Source organism: Oncorhynchus mykiss, chromosome 23 (genome assembly GCF_057628025.1).
Source record: "Oncorhynchus mykiss isolate SJ-2025 chromosome 23, ASM5762802v1, whole genome shotgun sequence".
NCBI lineage: Eukaryota > Metazoa > Chordata > Actinopteri > Salmoniformes > Salmonidae > Oncorhynchus > Oncorhynchus mykiss.
In genome coordinates, this window is record NC_143044.1 from 21,345,781 (window position 1) to 21,359,271 (window position 13,491).

Below are 13,491 nucleotides of genomic sequence, written 5' to 3' on the forward strand. Positions count from 1 at the left end.
CGCCTACCCATAAACCAACCATTAGATTATAATTATTATGTTCCGCATATTTTCAAACTCTATCACAGGTAACTCTTGGTAAATGTAGTCCTATGTTATGTAAGTGTTCAAAGCTGATATGTGGCCTCGGTCCAGACATGACTATGTTTGCCTGACATCTGTCTGTTGGAAAGGAAGGCTGATAGCTGGTTTCTCAATACTATGCTCTTTAAGGCTTAACAAGTGTCTGACCTGTATTCACCCACTGTGAAGGGAAGGCACAGCCCACGTGTAATATATACAACCATGTGAAAGCAACTTGGACACTAACAACTTTGCTCAAATAATAGTCTATTTCTCTCACCCTAGTTGCTGAGTCAGTTGAAGGGGAACCTGGAGGAGGAGAACCGTCACCTGCTGGACCAGATCCAGACCCTGATGCTGCAGAACCGCACCCTGCTAGAACAGACCATGGAGAGCAAGGACCTGTTCCACGTAGAACAGAGACAGTACATGTGAGAGATGACCCCACTATTACATTTTGTAACCAGTGTTCAAGTTAACGTTTCAATAAGAGAGAGATGTCTGTTTCTTGGCTATGTAGATAGATGTCATTTGTTCCTGTGCCTAACTGGTCTTTCCCTCCTTCAGTGACAAGCTGAACGAGTTGAGGAGACAGAAGGAGAAGCTTGAAGAGAAGATCATGGACCAGTACAAGTTTTATGACCCCTCTCCTCCACGGAGGTAAGTAGCTAGGAGGAAGTCCACTGCTATCCTTGTGGTTGGTGCTTTGACCATATCAGCCTCTGTCGTAGTAAACAGCTGACTGAGACAAAGCTGACATCCCCCAAATGAAAATGAAATGTAGAACTGCGGTGGATTGCTGCAGTTGTCTGGTTATGGTTAATTCCATTGCATAACCAACTGCCCTGGATCGTATGTGCTTAACCATTCAGTTCTGATTCATTTCCATGCCTGTCTTAATGCATATGGTTTACGTCTGAACCTAACCAACTCCTGCATATGGTTCAAATTAACCAAGAAGCTCTGGTTCATCTTTATGCCTAACCACCATCATCATAACTGACTCTGGGGAATTGGGAGGCTGTGGTTTACAAGAACACCCCGGATGCTGGTTCAATAAGGCACAAAATGGGAATACATCCTTTAATTTAAAACGTTTTCCGCTCTTTTTGTGCCTACTGAACACTACCCAGAGTCAAATAATTTACCCTAATTACAAAACCCTCTCTCTCTCATCTCAGACGAGACAATTGGATCACCCTGAAGATGAAGAAGCTGATCAAGCCGAGGAGTCGGGAGCGGATGCGTTCCCTGACACTGACTCCCACGCGCTCCGAGTCCAGCGAGGGCTTCCCGGGGCTTCCTCTGGACAGCCAGGACTCTTCCTCCATAGGCTCTGGCTCCAACTCCCTGGACGACACACTGACACAAAAGAGGAACAGCAGTGAGTAGAAGCTCTCTGACCTGCATGGAAAACACCCTACTGATCAGATCAAATCGAGCCTTATTTCAAGTGCATTAAAACACATCAATATACTTTACGGTAAAATAGACACAATAGAAGGAAGTAATAGACCTATATTTTGAAAGAGAGTCCGCTCCAGACCAGAAAAGAGTCTAGGACTAGGTCTTCCTCTCACTCAATATGTCCCTTCCTCTGATCAGAAGGACTAACAGACGGGAAGAAAGACTAGATCACATATTAGTTAAATAAGACACTGGGAGCAGAGCGTATGTCAACAAATACATGCGGTTTAAACACAGGAAATGCATGGTCAGACAGAGGCAGATACTTGTAATATGATGCACGCAGACAGAGAAACCGAAGTACACTGGGTCAGACAGAAAAGTACATGCTTGCACAGACATTAGAACATGAGCAGGGCTCAGTTGTAGACAGGGAGGTATGCAGGTCAGGAGACACCAGGACAGTAGCCCCTTGTTGCTGTGTGGTGGCTGGTTGTGTGAACCTAATGCTTCCTGTGCTTGTTTTTCCCTCTCTATGCGATAGGGAAGAAAGACTCTCAGAGAGTGCAGCACTCCCATGTGCAGAGTAACCAGGGTAACCAAGGTTCCTCTAATGGTATGCTGAGAGGGGAGGGCTGGGCGGGGCTTGTAGTCAAGCTGTCGTGTCACTCAAGGCACGTCAACATGTCGTGTCTCATCCTTCAGTCAATGGTCGCGTTCCCCTACTTAGACGTTGCATGCATCAACCAATGTTTGCGTGCCACATCATCGGCTGTGTCATTGACTGATACATTGCTATAACATATGTGATTAGCTGATACATAAAATACCTATCCAGGTGTTGTAAGATCTGGCAGGTGTCAGCAATGCCTGGGCAGAGGAACGCACCCACATTCCATACCTATTAAACGGTGTAGTGCATTATATGTAACCTGTGCTCAATGCACCAGCTATGTATGTATGTGTGTGTATATATGGGTTTCTTAATTTTTTACTATTTTCTACATTGTTATATTGAAGACATCAAAACTATGAAATAACACATATGGAATCATGTAGTAACCAAAAAAGTGTAAAAATATATTTTATATGTCAGATTCGTCAAAGTAGTCAACCTTTTGCCTTGATGACAGCTTTGCACACTCTTGGCATTCTCTCAACCAGCTTCAAGAGGTAGTCACCAGGAATGCATTTAAATTAACTGGTGTGCCTTGTTAAATTGTTAATTTCTTACCTCAATGCGTTTGAGCAAATCAGTTGTGTTGTGACAAGGTAGGGGTGCTATACAGAAAATAGCCCTATTTGGTAAAAGACCAAGTCCATATTTATGGTAGGGCAGCTCAAATAAGCAAAGAGAAACGACAATCCATCATTACTTTAATCCGGAAAATGTCAAGAACTTTGAAGGTTCCTTCAAGTGCAGTCACAAAAACCATGAAGCGCTATGATGAAACTGGCTCTCACGAGGACCGCCACAGGAAAGGAAGACCGAGAGTTACCTCTGCTGCAGAGGATATGTTCATTAGAGTTACCAGCCTCAGACATTGCAGCCCAAATAAATGCTTCACAGAGTTCAGGTAAACGACACAACATCAACTGTTCAGAGGAGACTGCGTGAATCAGGCCTTCATGGTCGAATTGCTGCAAAGAACCCACCACTAAAGGACAGCAATAAGAAGACTTGCTTGGGCCAAGAAACACAAGCAATGAACATTAGACTGGTGGAAATATGTTCTTTAATCTGATGAGTCCAAAAGTTAGATTTTTGGTTCGAGCCGCCGTGTCTTTGTGAGATGCAGAGTAAGTGAACAAATTATCTCTGCATGTGTGGTTCCGCATGTGTGCTGCATCAGATGACCTGGCCTCCACATTCACCTGACCTCAACCCAATTGAGATGGTTTAAGGTGAGTTGGAACGCAGAGTGAAGGAAAAGCAGTCAACAAGTGCTCAGCATATGTGGGAACTCCTTCAAGACTGTTGGAGAAGCATTCCATGTGAAGCTGGTTGAGAGAATGCCAAGAGTGTGCAAAGCTGTCATCAAGACAAAAGGTGGCTACTTTGAACAATCTCATAAATGTATTTTGATTGTTATTTTATAGTTTTGATGTCTTCTCTATTATTCTACAATGTTGAAAAGAGTCAAAATAAAGACAAACCCTTGAATGAGTAGGTGTGTCCAAACTTTTGACTGGGATTGTATATGGATATACAGTGCCTTGCGAAAGTATTCGGCCCCCTTGAACTTTGCGACCTTTTGCCACATTTCAGGCTTCAAACATAAAGATATAAAACTGTATTTTTTTGTGAAGAATCAACAACAAGTGGGACACAATCATGAAGTGGAACGACATTTATTGGATATTTCAAACTTTTTTAACAAATCAAAAACTGAAAAATTGGGCGTGCAAAATTATTCAGCCCCTTTACTTTCAGTGCAGCAAACTCTCTCCAGAAGTTCAGTGAGGATCTCTGAATGATCCAATGTTGACCTAAATGACTAATGATGATAAATACAATCCACCTGTGTGTAATCAAGTCTCCGTGTAAATGCACCTGCACTGTGATAGTCTCAGAGGTCCGTTAAAAGCGCAGAGAGCATCATGAAGAACAAGGAACACACCAGGCAGGTCGGAGATACTGTTGTGAAGAAGTTTAAAGCCGGATTTCGATACAAAAATATTTCCCAAGCTTTAAACATCCCAAGGAGCACTGTGCAAGCGATAATATTGAAATGGAAGGAGTATCAGACTTTCAGCTCATACAAGGAGAAGACTGATCAGAGATGCAGCCAAGAGGCCCATGATCACTCTGGATGAACTGCAGAGATCTACAGCTGAGGTGGGAGACTCTGTCCATAGGACAACAATCAGTCATATATTGCACAAATCTGGCCTTTATGGAAGAGTGGCAAGAAGAAAGCCATTTCTTAAAGATATCCATAAAAAGTGTCGTTTTAAAGTTTGCCACAAGCCACCTGGGAGACACACCAAACATGTGGAAGAAGGTGCTCTGGTCAGATGAAACCAAAATGTAACTTTTTTGGCAACAATGCAAAACGTTATGTTTGGCGTAAAAAAAACACAGCTGAACACACCATCCCCACTGTCAACATGGTGGTGGCAGCATCATGGTTTGGGCCTGCTTTTCTTCAGCAGGGACAGGGAAGATAAAATTAATTAAAATTGATGGGAAGATGGATGGAGCCAAATACAGGACCATTCTGGAAGAAAACCTGATGGAGTCTGCAAAAGACCTGAGACTGGGACGGAGATTTGTCTTCCAACAAGACAATGATCCAAAACATAAAGCAAAATCTACAATGGAATGGTTCAAAAATAAACATATCCAGGTGTTAGAATGGCCAAGTCAAAGAATCTGAATCCAATCGAGAATCTGTGGAAAGAACTGAAAACTGCTGTTCACAAATGCTCTCCATCCAACCTCACTGAGCTCGAGCTGTTTTACAAGGAGGAATGGGAAAAAATGTCAGTCTCTCGATGTGCAAAACTGATAGAAACATGCGACTTACAGCTGTAATCGCAGCAAAAGGTGGCGCTACAAAGTATTAACTTAAGGAGGCTGAATAATTTTGCACGCCCAATTTTTCATGTTTTGATTTGTTAAAAAAGTTTTAAATATCCAATAAATGTCGTTCCACTTCATGATTGTGTCCCACTTGTTGTTGATTCTTCAGAAAAAAATACAGTTTTATATCTTTATGTTTGAAGCCTGAAATGTGGCAAAAGGTCGCAAAGTTCAAGGGGGCCGAATACTTTTGCAAGGCACTGTATATATAGATAGATCTGTCTCTCTCTCTCTCTCTCTCGATATATGTCTATCTCAAACAGACGCACACAAACATCAACATCACACCTGCCCAGACCCTATCTCCAGTGTCTGCACTACTTTCTCCCACATCCTCAAATCGCACCATTTTGTTCCTTTCTGTCACCCACACTCTTTCAATATTTAGATAATGAAGCATATGATTTTTCCATTGACTTAACGATGGAGGATTGGTTGATGTCCGGTTTTTAAGTATAAGCTTTTTCAAGATAATTCACAAGAAAAGTATCATCCAACCCTTCAGGTACCTCTCTGCCCCCTCATATGACATGTCTTGATATATGCAGACAGATGGATTAGAAGTACATTGTAATACTTCTGACAATAATTTTTAGCTATACTAAAGGCAATATTTGATGTAACTATGTTTCTTTTGTCTTTTAATAGCTATACTAAAGAACCTTTTACATAAAACACACACACTATGTATGCATTTACAGAAATCTATAGAACACATGGAGGTGTCTGTGGAGCTGGAAATCTAAAATGGTCTCTCTATATAGTGTCCCAGGATCTACTATTTTTTTTGCGTTAGTAATGGGATCCCTGTGGCCATTCCTTCCACTGCAGTGCCGTTCCCCTGGTGTCACTGTTGTACTCTCTTAATTGCACCCTTTAATAAATGTCACCCTATGTGTGGTGTTTTGTGTGTGGTATTCTATGTGGCAACCCCCTTCACAGCCATCCCACTTTGCTGTGTGCTTGGCGTTTTGTTTGAACAGTGAGTGAGTGAGCGTTTGTGTGTGTGCGCACGTGTCTGTTTGCATACATATCAGTATTTGCCCCGATATCTATGTCTGATATCTATTTATTACCAGTTGAGTCTTCAGAACGGTACACTGGTTCTCAACGTTAACAACCATCTTTTTTTTTTCTCCTTTTCCTCTCCATCTCCCCTGGTATTTCTGTTTCTCCCCCCTCTGCTTTGGCTGTAAACTGACAGCTGTGAAATGGTTGCCCTTTATGAGGAACAGATCGAAGGAGAAAGACAAAGCGAAGGACATCTACCGCCGGTCCATGTGTAAGACCTCCGACAGCCTGGCGTCCTACCACCTCCGTCCACCTCCTCTGTCCTGCGCCTTCCTGCTTCCCTCACCTAGCTTCTCTTCTCATAGCTTCTAGCTGGTTTCTATTCTTCCTTTCTAGGAATAAACAAAACTCATGCTCTAATTTATCACCAATAGTAGATACATCTATCTTAACAACAAATTTTGTTCGGTTAGATTTGTGTACAGTCGAAGTAATGACATACAAGAACTAACAAATGTAGATATTAGTACAAACTAACACTCTTCAATGATTGACAACACTTATGTGAAGTAATGTGAGTGGTAGTAGTGGTGTTCTGTAGTTCTTTTTCTGTAGTTTTATGTTGTGGTATCTGTAGATGCACTCTAGGTTAGTCTTAGTCTAGGTTATACATTTTGTTTTGGGGGGGGGGGGGGGTTAATCGGCGTCTAAACTTACTGTTGCGAGTTACAATAATAGAATACAAGGTGCATTTTAAAAAAAAAATGTCTGCATCAGCAGTTATCCTCTTGTTAAGTCAGTCAATTAGTCCATGTCAGCAACAACAAGAATGTGGATTGCTATTTAGCGGCCAGCTATCTAAACTTGTTATCATGGTCGATTTACCAGCCGGGGGGGCCCCAATGATTTTATTAGTCAGTCTCACTCAGATATTATATTAACAAATTCAAATATTTCTCTCTACTCCATGGCAAAATGTGTAGAACTCCACAAAATGAACTCTATAACATAAAAAATGTTCTCCCTGCTGTCAAAATGTCTTGCTCGCAAAGTGGCCAACTGCTGCCTCATGATGAGTTCAGATTTTTTGTGGCCCCCACCCCCATCAAAGTTGCCCATCGCTGGTCTAGGTCAAGACGATGTACAGTTGAAGTCGGAAGTTTACATACACTTAGGTTGGAATCATTAACTCGTTTTTCAACCACTCCACAAATTTCTTGTTAAAAAACTATAGTTTTGGCAAGTCGATTAGGACATCTACTTTGTGCATGACACAAGTCATTTTTCCAACAATTGTTTACAGACAGATTATTTCACTTCTAATTCATGTATCACAATTCCAGTCAGAAGTTTACATACACTAAGTTGGCTATGCCTTTCAACAGCTTGAAAAACTCCAGAAACTGATGTCATGGCTTTAGAAGCTTCTGATAAGCTAATTGACATAATTTGAGTCAATTGGAGGTGTACCTGTGGATGTATTTCAAGGCCTACCTTCAAACTCACTGTCTCTTTGCTTGACATCATGGAAAAATCTAAAGAAATCATCCAAGACCTCAGGAAATTGTAGACCACAAGTCTGGTTCATTCTTGGGAGCAATTTCCAAACGCCTGAAGGTACCACGTTCATCTGTACAAACAATAGTACGCAAGTATAAACACCATGGGACCACGCAGCCGTCATTCCCCTCAGGAAAAACACGCATTCTGTCTCCTAGAGAAGAACGTACTTTGGTGCGAAAAGTGCAAATCAATCCCAGAACAACTGCAAAGGACCTTGAAGATGAAGTGAGGAAACTGGTACAAAAGTATCTATATCCACAGTAAAATTAGTCCTATATCGACATAACCTGAAAGGCCGCTCAGCAAGGAATAAGCCACTGCTCCAAAACCGCCATAAAAAAGTCCGACTGCGGTTTGCAACTGCACATGGGGACAAAGATCGTACTTTTCGGAGTAAAGTCCTCTGGTCTGATGAAACAAAAATAGAACTGTTTGGCCATAATGACCATTGTTATGTTTGGAGGAAAAAGGGTGAGGCTTACAAGCCAAAGAACACCATCACAACCGTGAAGCATAGGGGTGGCAGTATCATGTTGTGGGGGTGCTTTGCAGCAGGAAGGACTGGTGCACTTCACAAAATAGATGGCATCATGAGGGAGGGAAAGTATGTGGATATATTGAAGCAACATCTCAAGACATCAGTCAGGAAGTTAAAGCTGGGTCGCAAATGGGTTTTCCAAATGGACAATGACCCCAAGCATACTTCTAAAGTTGTGGCAAGTACTTAAGGACAACAAAGTGAACAAACCCTTGACCTCAATCCTATAGAAAATTTGTGGCCAGAACTGAAAAAGCGTGTGCGAGCAAGGAGGCCTACAAACCTGACTCGGTTTACATGCTCTGTCAGGAGGAATGGGCCAAAATTCACCCAACTTATTGTGGGAAGCTTGTGGAAGGCTACCCAAAACGCTTGACCCAAGTTAAACAATTTAAAAGCAATGCTACCAAATACTAATTGAGTATATGTAAGCTTCTGACCCACTGGGAATGTGATGAAAGAAATGAAAGCTGAAATAAATAATTCTCTCTACTATTATTCTGACATTTCACATTCTTAAAATAAAGTGGTGATCCTAACTGACCTAAGATTGGGAATTGTTACTAGACTTAAATGTCAGGAATTGTGAAACTGAGTTTAAATGTATTTGGCTAAGGTGTATGTAAACTTCCGACTTCAACTGTATGTGTGATAGTGCAGTCGGGAGGTACTGTATGCCATTCTACTGTACCGTACTGTGTAAGGTGGTGCTGTCTCTAGGTGTGTGTGTGGCCTGCACATTGACTCTGGCCCCATCCATCCATCTGCATACTGTATCTCTGCCTGTCTGCCTGTGGTGTGAGCGCAGCCTGTCATCCTCCTCACTCCTCTCTCACTACAGAGCCGGCATGACTTTGCAGAACCTCACTGCTCTCTTTCTCTTTCTCTCGCCACCTCTCACTCACAGCCACCATGTAGGAATTGAAGTGGAGCCTTACAGTGCTTTTTTCTCTCTTTTTCTTTCTCTAATTTCCTGACTTTTTTCTGTCACTCTGCTATTTTTATTGAGTCTTTCAGTTTGGCTGCATTTCAGCTCTTGTGCATGCCTTGCCGACATGGGCTTAACCATACTGACTGTGGCACATCTCTGAATTCTGCTGCTTTGACTTAGCAGCCACTGCATGCCTAGCCTAGCTCTGCTCCCTGTGTCCTCGGCTAATTTATCTCCATCTCCACCCCAGCCATGAATGACCTGCTGCAGACCATTGCCCTGGCAGGGGGCCAGTGGGCGGGCAGCACAGAGAACCTGGAGGGGCCCGTGGAGGCCAACGGGGGCAGCCGAAGTCGGCACATGAAGGAGCTGGGTTCCATGGCCTACTCCACTAACGCTATCAACTACACCACCCTCACTTTGCCCTCTGGCAACAGGGCCAAGATGAGCTTGAAGATCAAAGGTAGAGACTACAGGACCGCTAGTCGATCCCCCCTTGGTGGTGTGGTGAACTATCATCTAGGATGTATGTGTATTTACTACAAGTCTCATTGTGTTTCAGAAGCAAGTCATTGTTTAATCCATCGTAAATGTCATTTTTCTTTCATCTCCATTTTTCCTTTTTGATTTGGACACTGGTGAATGCCAGTGAATGCCATCATACTCTAGCTTTCAGAAGATTGTCTGCCACATATTTTGTTTCCTTCATAGGCCCTATTCTCTGGTAGTTTCTCCATCCCTCCAGCCATAACTCATATTTCCACATCTTTGTCTCCTCCAGACAACGCTTCCTGTGAAGACGTTCCAGCATCCTCAGACGACCCCATTGGGTTCAGAGGTCAAGGTAAGAGAACTGTTGACCTTTAGGACAAACTCCCATTACTATTATTTAACCACAGGGCTTTACACCAGTTTATTACTGGGAGACAAAGGAATGAAATATCAAATGGCAAAAAAATAGGCAATGTTTTAAAGCCTTACAGTAAGTGTAAATGTCGTGCCACTGGAAGCTTGGTCCATATCTCTACATTTGAGTTTGCTACCATTAGAGCAGGGTTCTCCAAACTTGTTCCTGTAATGCTACCCTACTGTAAGTTTTCGCTCCAGCCCCAGTTGTAACTAACCTGATGCAGCTGATCAACCAGCTAATTGAAATCAGGTGTGCTAGATTAGGGTTGGAAAGAAAACATACAGGACGGTCCAGGAACAGGGTTTTAAAAGCCCTACGCAGGGCTTTTCTGCCTAAATGACTAGATTCAGCATGCTATCATTAACAGTAAACTCTGCTTAACAAATAGTCATGAGCAGCATTCCTCCATTAGCTAGTAGATCGGGCTGTCTGCCTACTCGATTCTCACACACACACATGTATCACAATTCGTGTCCATTATCTCCATTTTCTGTGCGGTCTTGGCTAGCTAAAATGTCCTCCCACTGTCATGTACGTTGTATTATACAGTAATGTACCTCTTATTGCATGAACTTTTCCACAACTGTTTTTTTGCACTTTGTTATGATGTGCTGTAATGTTGGTGAGTTAATTAATATAATGGCAGATAACCTAGTACAATGCATTATATCCTAAACTGAGCCAAACTACCAGTAGCTATATAAGTGTATATATAAGTATAAGTGAACTGCACCACTGTAGCCCAGTGTAGTGTTTAACAACTGTGGTAGCAGGTTAACCCAGTTAGCTGTGTGTGTTGAATGTGCCAGGCCTACAGGTCTTTAGCAGTGCTCAGGCTATGTCGCCCTCTGCTCTCGACCCGTCCGCTATGTGCAGAGTCCCCTGTAGCATCTGTTGTAAGTGACACACCTGTGTACATCTGTCTAAGACCACTAACAGTACCACTTAACACAAGCCCGCCACTGCTATCAATGATTACCACCCACTACCTGCGGACATCGCTTCCCCAGTACGACTACTGTACCAGCCACACCAAACCTGAACCAAACTGAAGACCACTAATAACAGCAACAACATTGTATCAATTTGCATCCCACACATTCACATACAGCCCGCCTATCCTTTGGTACATTCCTCTACCCCGGGTCTCCTCCATTCCCTACTCCTCTCAATTACCGGAGTCCCTCCTGTGTTGGTCTCTGGGTCATGTCAATCACAAGGCCCCTCTCCTTTCCTCCAATCAGGTTTTACAACCGGTTCTTCCTCGTGAATGATTCCTCCTGTCGTGTTTGTGTGGCCCCTCCCTCTCCACTCCCTTTGTGTGATTGGGCATGTTGGTGTTGCATGGCACTGTGCCACCCCTCCTGCCTGCACCATCTGCTGACCCGTGTGACGTGTCCTCAATCTGTGTCCTCTTATCCCTTTCCAGCCTCACGAGCCTCCAGCCTCCATAGTATCAAGACCATCAGCAGTAATACCTCCCACTCCACTCCGCTCGAGGCCAAAGGTACATTCTCATCACTAAGGAGAACGCCCCCTCTCTCCCACACTCCTGCATATGACACCTCCTTCATTGTACTCTCTGTTGATTCTCTCATACACACACGTTGGATAAAAAGGAGAGAAAAAAAATGACACTTTTGTAATCTATTAACATTGATACTGTAACTCTCTTCCTCTCTCTGTGTGAGATATGTTCTGGAAGGGTCCGGGCTAGGTTCTGGCATGTTTATTATTTATTTTATTTATTTGCGTTCTCACAAATAAGCAGGTTTCTGAGCTATGCTGGTTTAAATCTAGTGCCTGTCATCACCTTAGGGTGATACTCGTATGTTAGTACCTGAGTTAGTTGTACACTGTTAGAGCAGAACTGGCCTACAGTAGTGTGTTTCTCTTCAGGCACGTTGAACGGAAACCTCAGCAGGCCCCACAGTGAGAGCAGTGGGGAGTTCAGCCTCAGTCTGGATCAGGAGGAGTGGTCCAGCGGGAGCAGCCCTGTCCAACAGCCCCTGTCCCACTCCTCTCACCAGAGCTCCATGCTGCTGCAGAGGTCCCTGGACCCCCAGGCCACACAGGCCAAGAAGAAAAATGGCAGCGCCAGCGAGGTGCTCTCTCTACAGCAGTTCCTAGAGGAGCACATCGACCCTGCAGAGGTGACAGCCTGGAACACACCGGAACACTAGATTAAAACTTTACTGTACTATTTTTAGATAGGAGTACTGTTTTAGGCCTTCAGATGTGTTATGATAAGAAAGGAGTAGAAGTTATTTCACTACTCAAGTCTGCTATAAAAACCCAGGTATTATGGTATGGTAACTTTAATGTCTCTTCTCCATCAATAGTCTCAGTCAGATTCTCTTGGCTGCCAGTCTCCCCGCCTTTCCGGAGGCGCTGAGCATGTGCAGAGAGACCGGGCCAAGCGAGGCTCCACCGGCACTAAGGGGCGGGGCATCCTGCGCTCAGCCAGTGGGAAGGCAGCGTCAGTGAACTCCGATGGCCGCCCCACCAGGGGTGGCCAACCAGGTCATCCCAGCTTACGAAAGGCAGAGAGTACGCGTGTGAAGGGCATGGTCCTGCCACGGGTCAGCCTCTCCTCCCAGAGTAAAGCCGTGTCTGTGTCTGAGCGTCTGGACATCTCCTCCTCCATGCTGCCCCGGGCCAGCAGCGTCATATCCACAGCCGAGGGCTCCACACGTCGGACCAGCATCCATGATCTGCTGTCCAAAGACACCCGGCAGCCCGTGTCTGTGGACCCCTCACCCTCCTCAAAGGCCTTGCCTCGCGCCTACACCACGCCCAGTGAGTACCCCCCAACCAACAACCCCACTCAGTCCCAACATCCCACCCACCAGTCCATCCCCCTAGCCCCAGCCCCCATGCCCCTGTCCCTGCTGAAGTCAGTCAGTATGCCCTGCACAGTCAGTCAGCAGCCCCTCAGTTGTAAGGAAACTGACCTCTCCAGCCTCAAGTCTTTCTTTGACTCGTCCTTCACAGTGGAGTCAGTGTTTATGGACTCCATCTTCAGCGAGCCAGACTTCACAGGGTGCAGTAGCAAGAGCCACACCTTCCTTTCCCTCAACACCTCCCTGGTCAGTAACATCAGCGGCCCCCCAGGCAAAACCCACCTCCGGCCCAACCCTGCCCAAACCGCCCAGAACCAACCAAATGGGCTAAAGCCCAGCCCACCTGACCAGAATGGGGAACATGTCATTGACACCAATCATGTGCTTGATGCTGACCCATCTCCACCCCTTAGCCCAGAGGACCAAAAATCGTTGTGGTATGAGTATGGCTGTGTCTGAATGTGTGGCGCCCTGGTCAGCTACTGATCTGGGACCTGCTTAAGGACCGGTGATGGTCGGGGAGAAAGAAGGAACTCTGCATGCATTATCAAAGCCCTATCATGCTATGTTTTCCTTTGAGCTTTTATGTTTGTTTTTTCATGGCTGATTTGTAAATCCCTTTTCATCACACAGGTCTGT

General features: G+C 44.4%; 1 protein-coding gene across 15 annotated transcripts in view; it reads left to right on the plus strand.

The window, feature by feature from the left end:
* The window catches only part of LOC110502565 (girdin), a 93,417-nt gene that overhangs the window by 77,381 nt on the left and 2,545 nt on the right, over positions 1-13,491 (plus strand). For 2 of the 15 annotated variants that reach the window (XM_036960150.2, XM_021580698.3), the window contains exons 24-34: positions 349-494; positions 631-723; positions 1,245-1,447; positions 2,015-2,086; positions 6,261-6,338; positions 9,350-9,562; positions 9,881-9,943; positions 10,819-10,905; positions 11,439-11,516; positions 11,909-12,162; positions 12,352-12,808. In XM_036960150.2, the coding sequence (XP_036816045.2) occupies positions 349-494; positions 631-723; positions 1,245-1,447; positions 2,015-2,086; positions 6,261-6,338; positions 9,350-9,562; positions 9,881-9,943; positions 10,819-10,905; positions 11,439-11,516; positions 11,909-12,162; positions 12,352-12,808 (1,744 nt within the window). Of the gene's footprint in view, positions 1-348; positions 495-630; positions 724-1,244; positions 1,448-2,014; positions 2,087-6,260; positions 6,339-9,349; positions 9,563-9,880; positions 9,944-10,818; positions 10,906-11,438; positions 11,517-11,908; positions 12,163-12,351; positions 13,438-13,491 lie in introns of those variants that run through there. The other 13 variants (XM_036960151.2, XM_090217054.1, XM_090217048.1 and 10 more) reach the window with 12 other exon arrangements.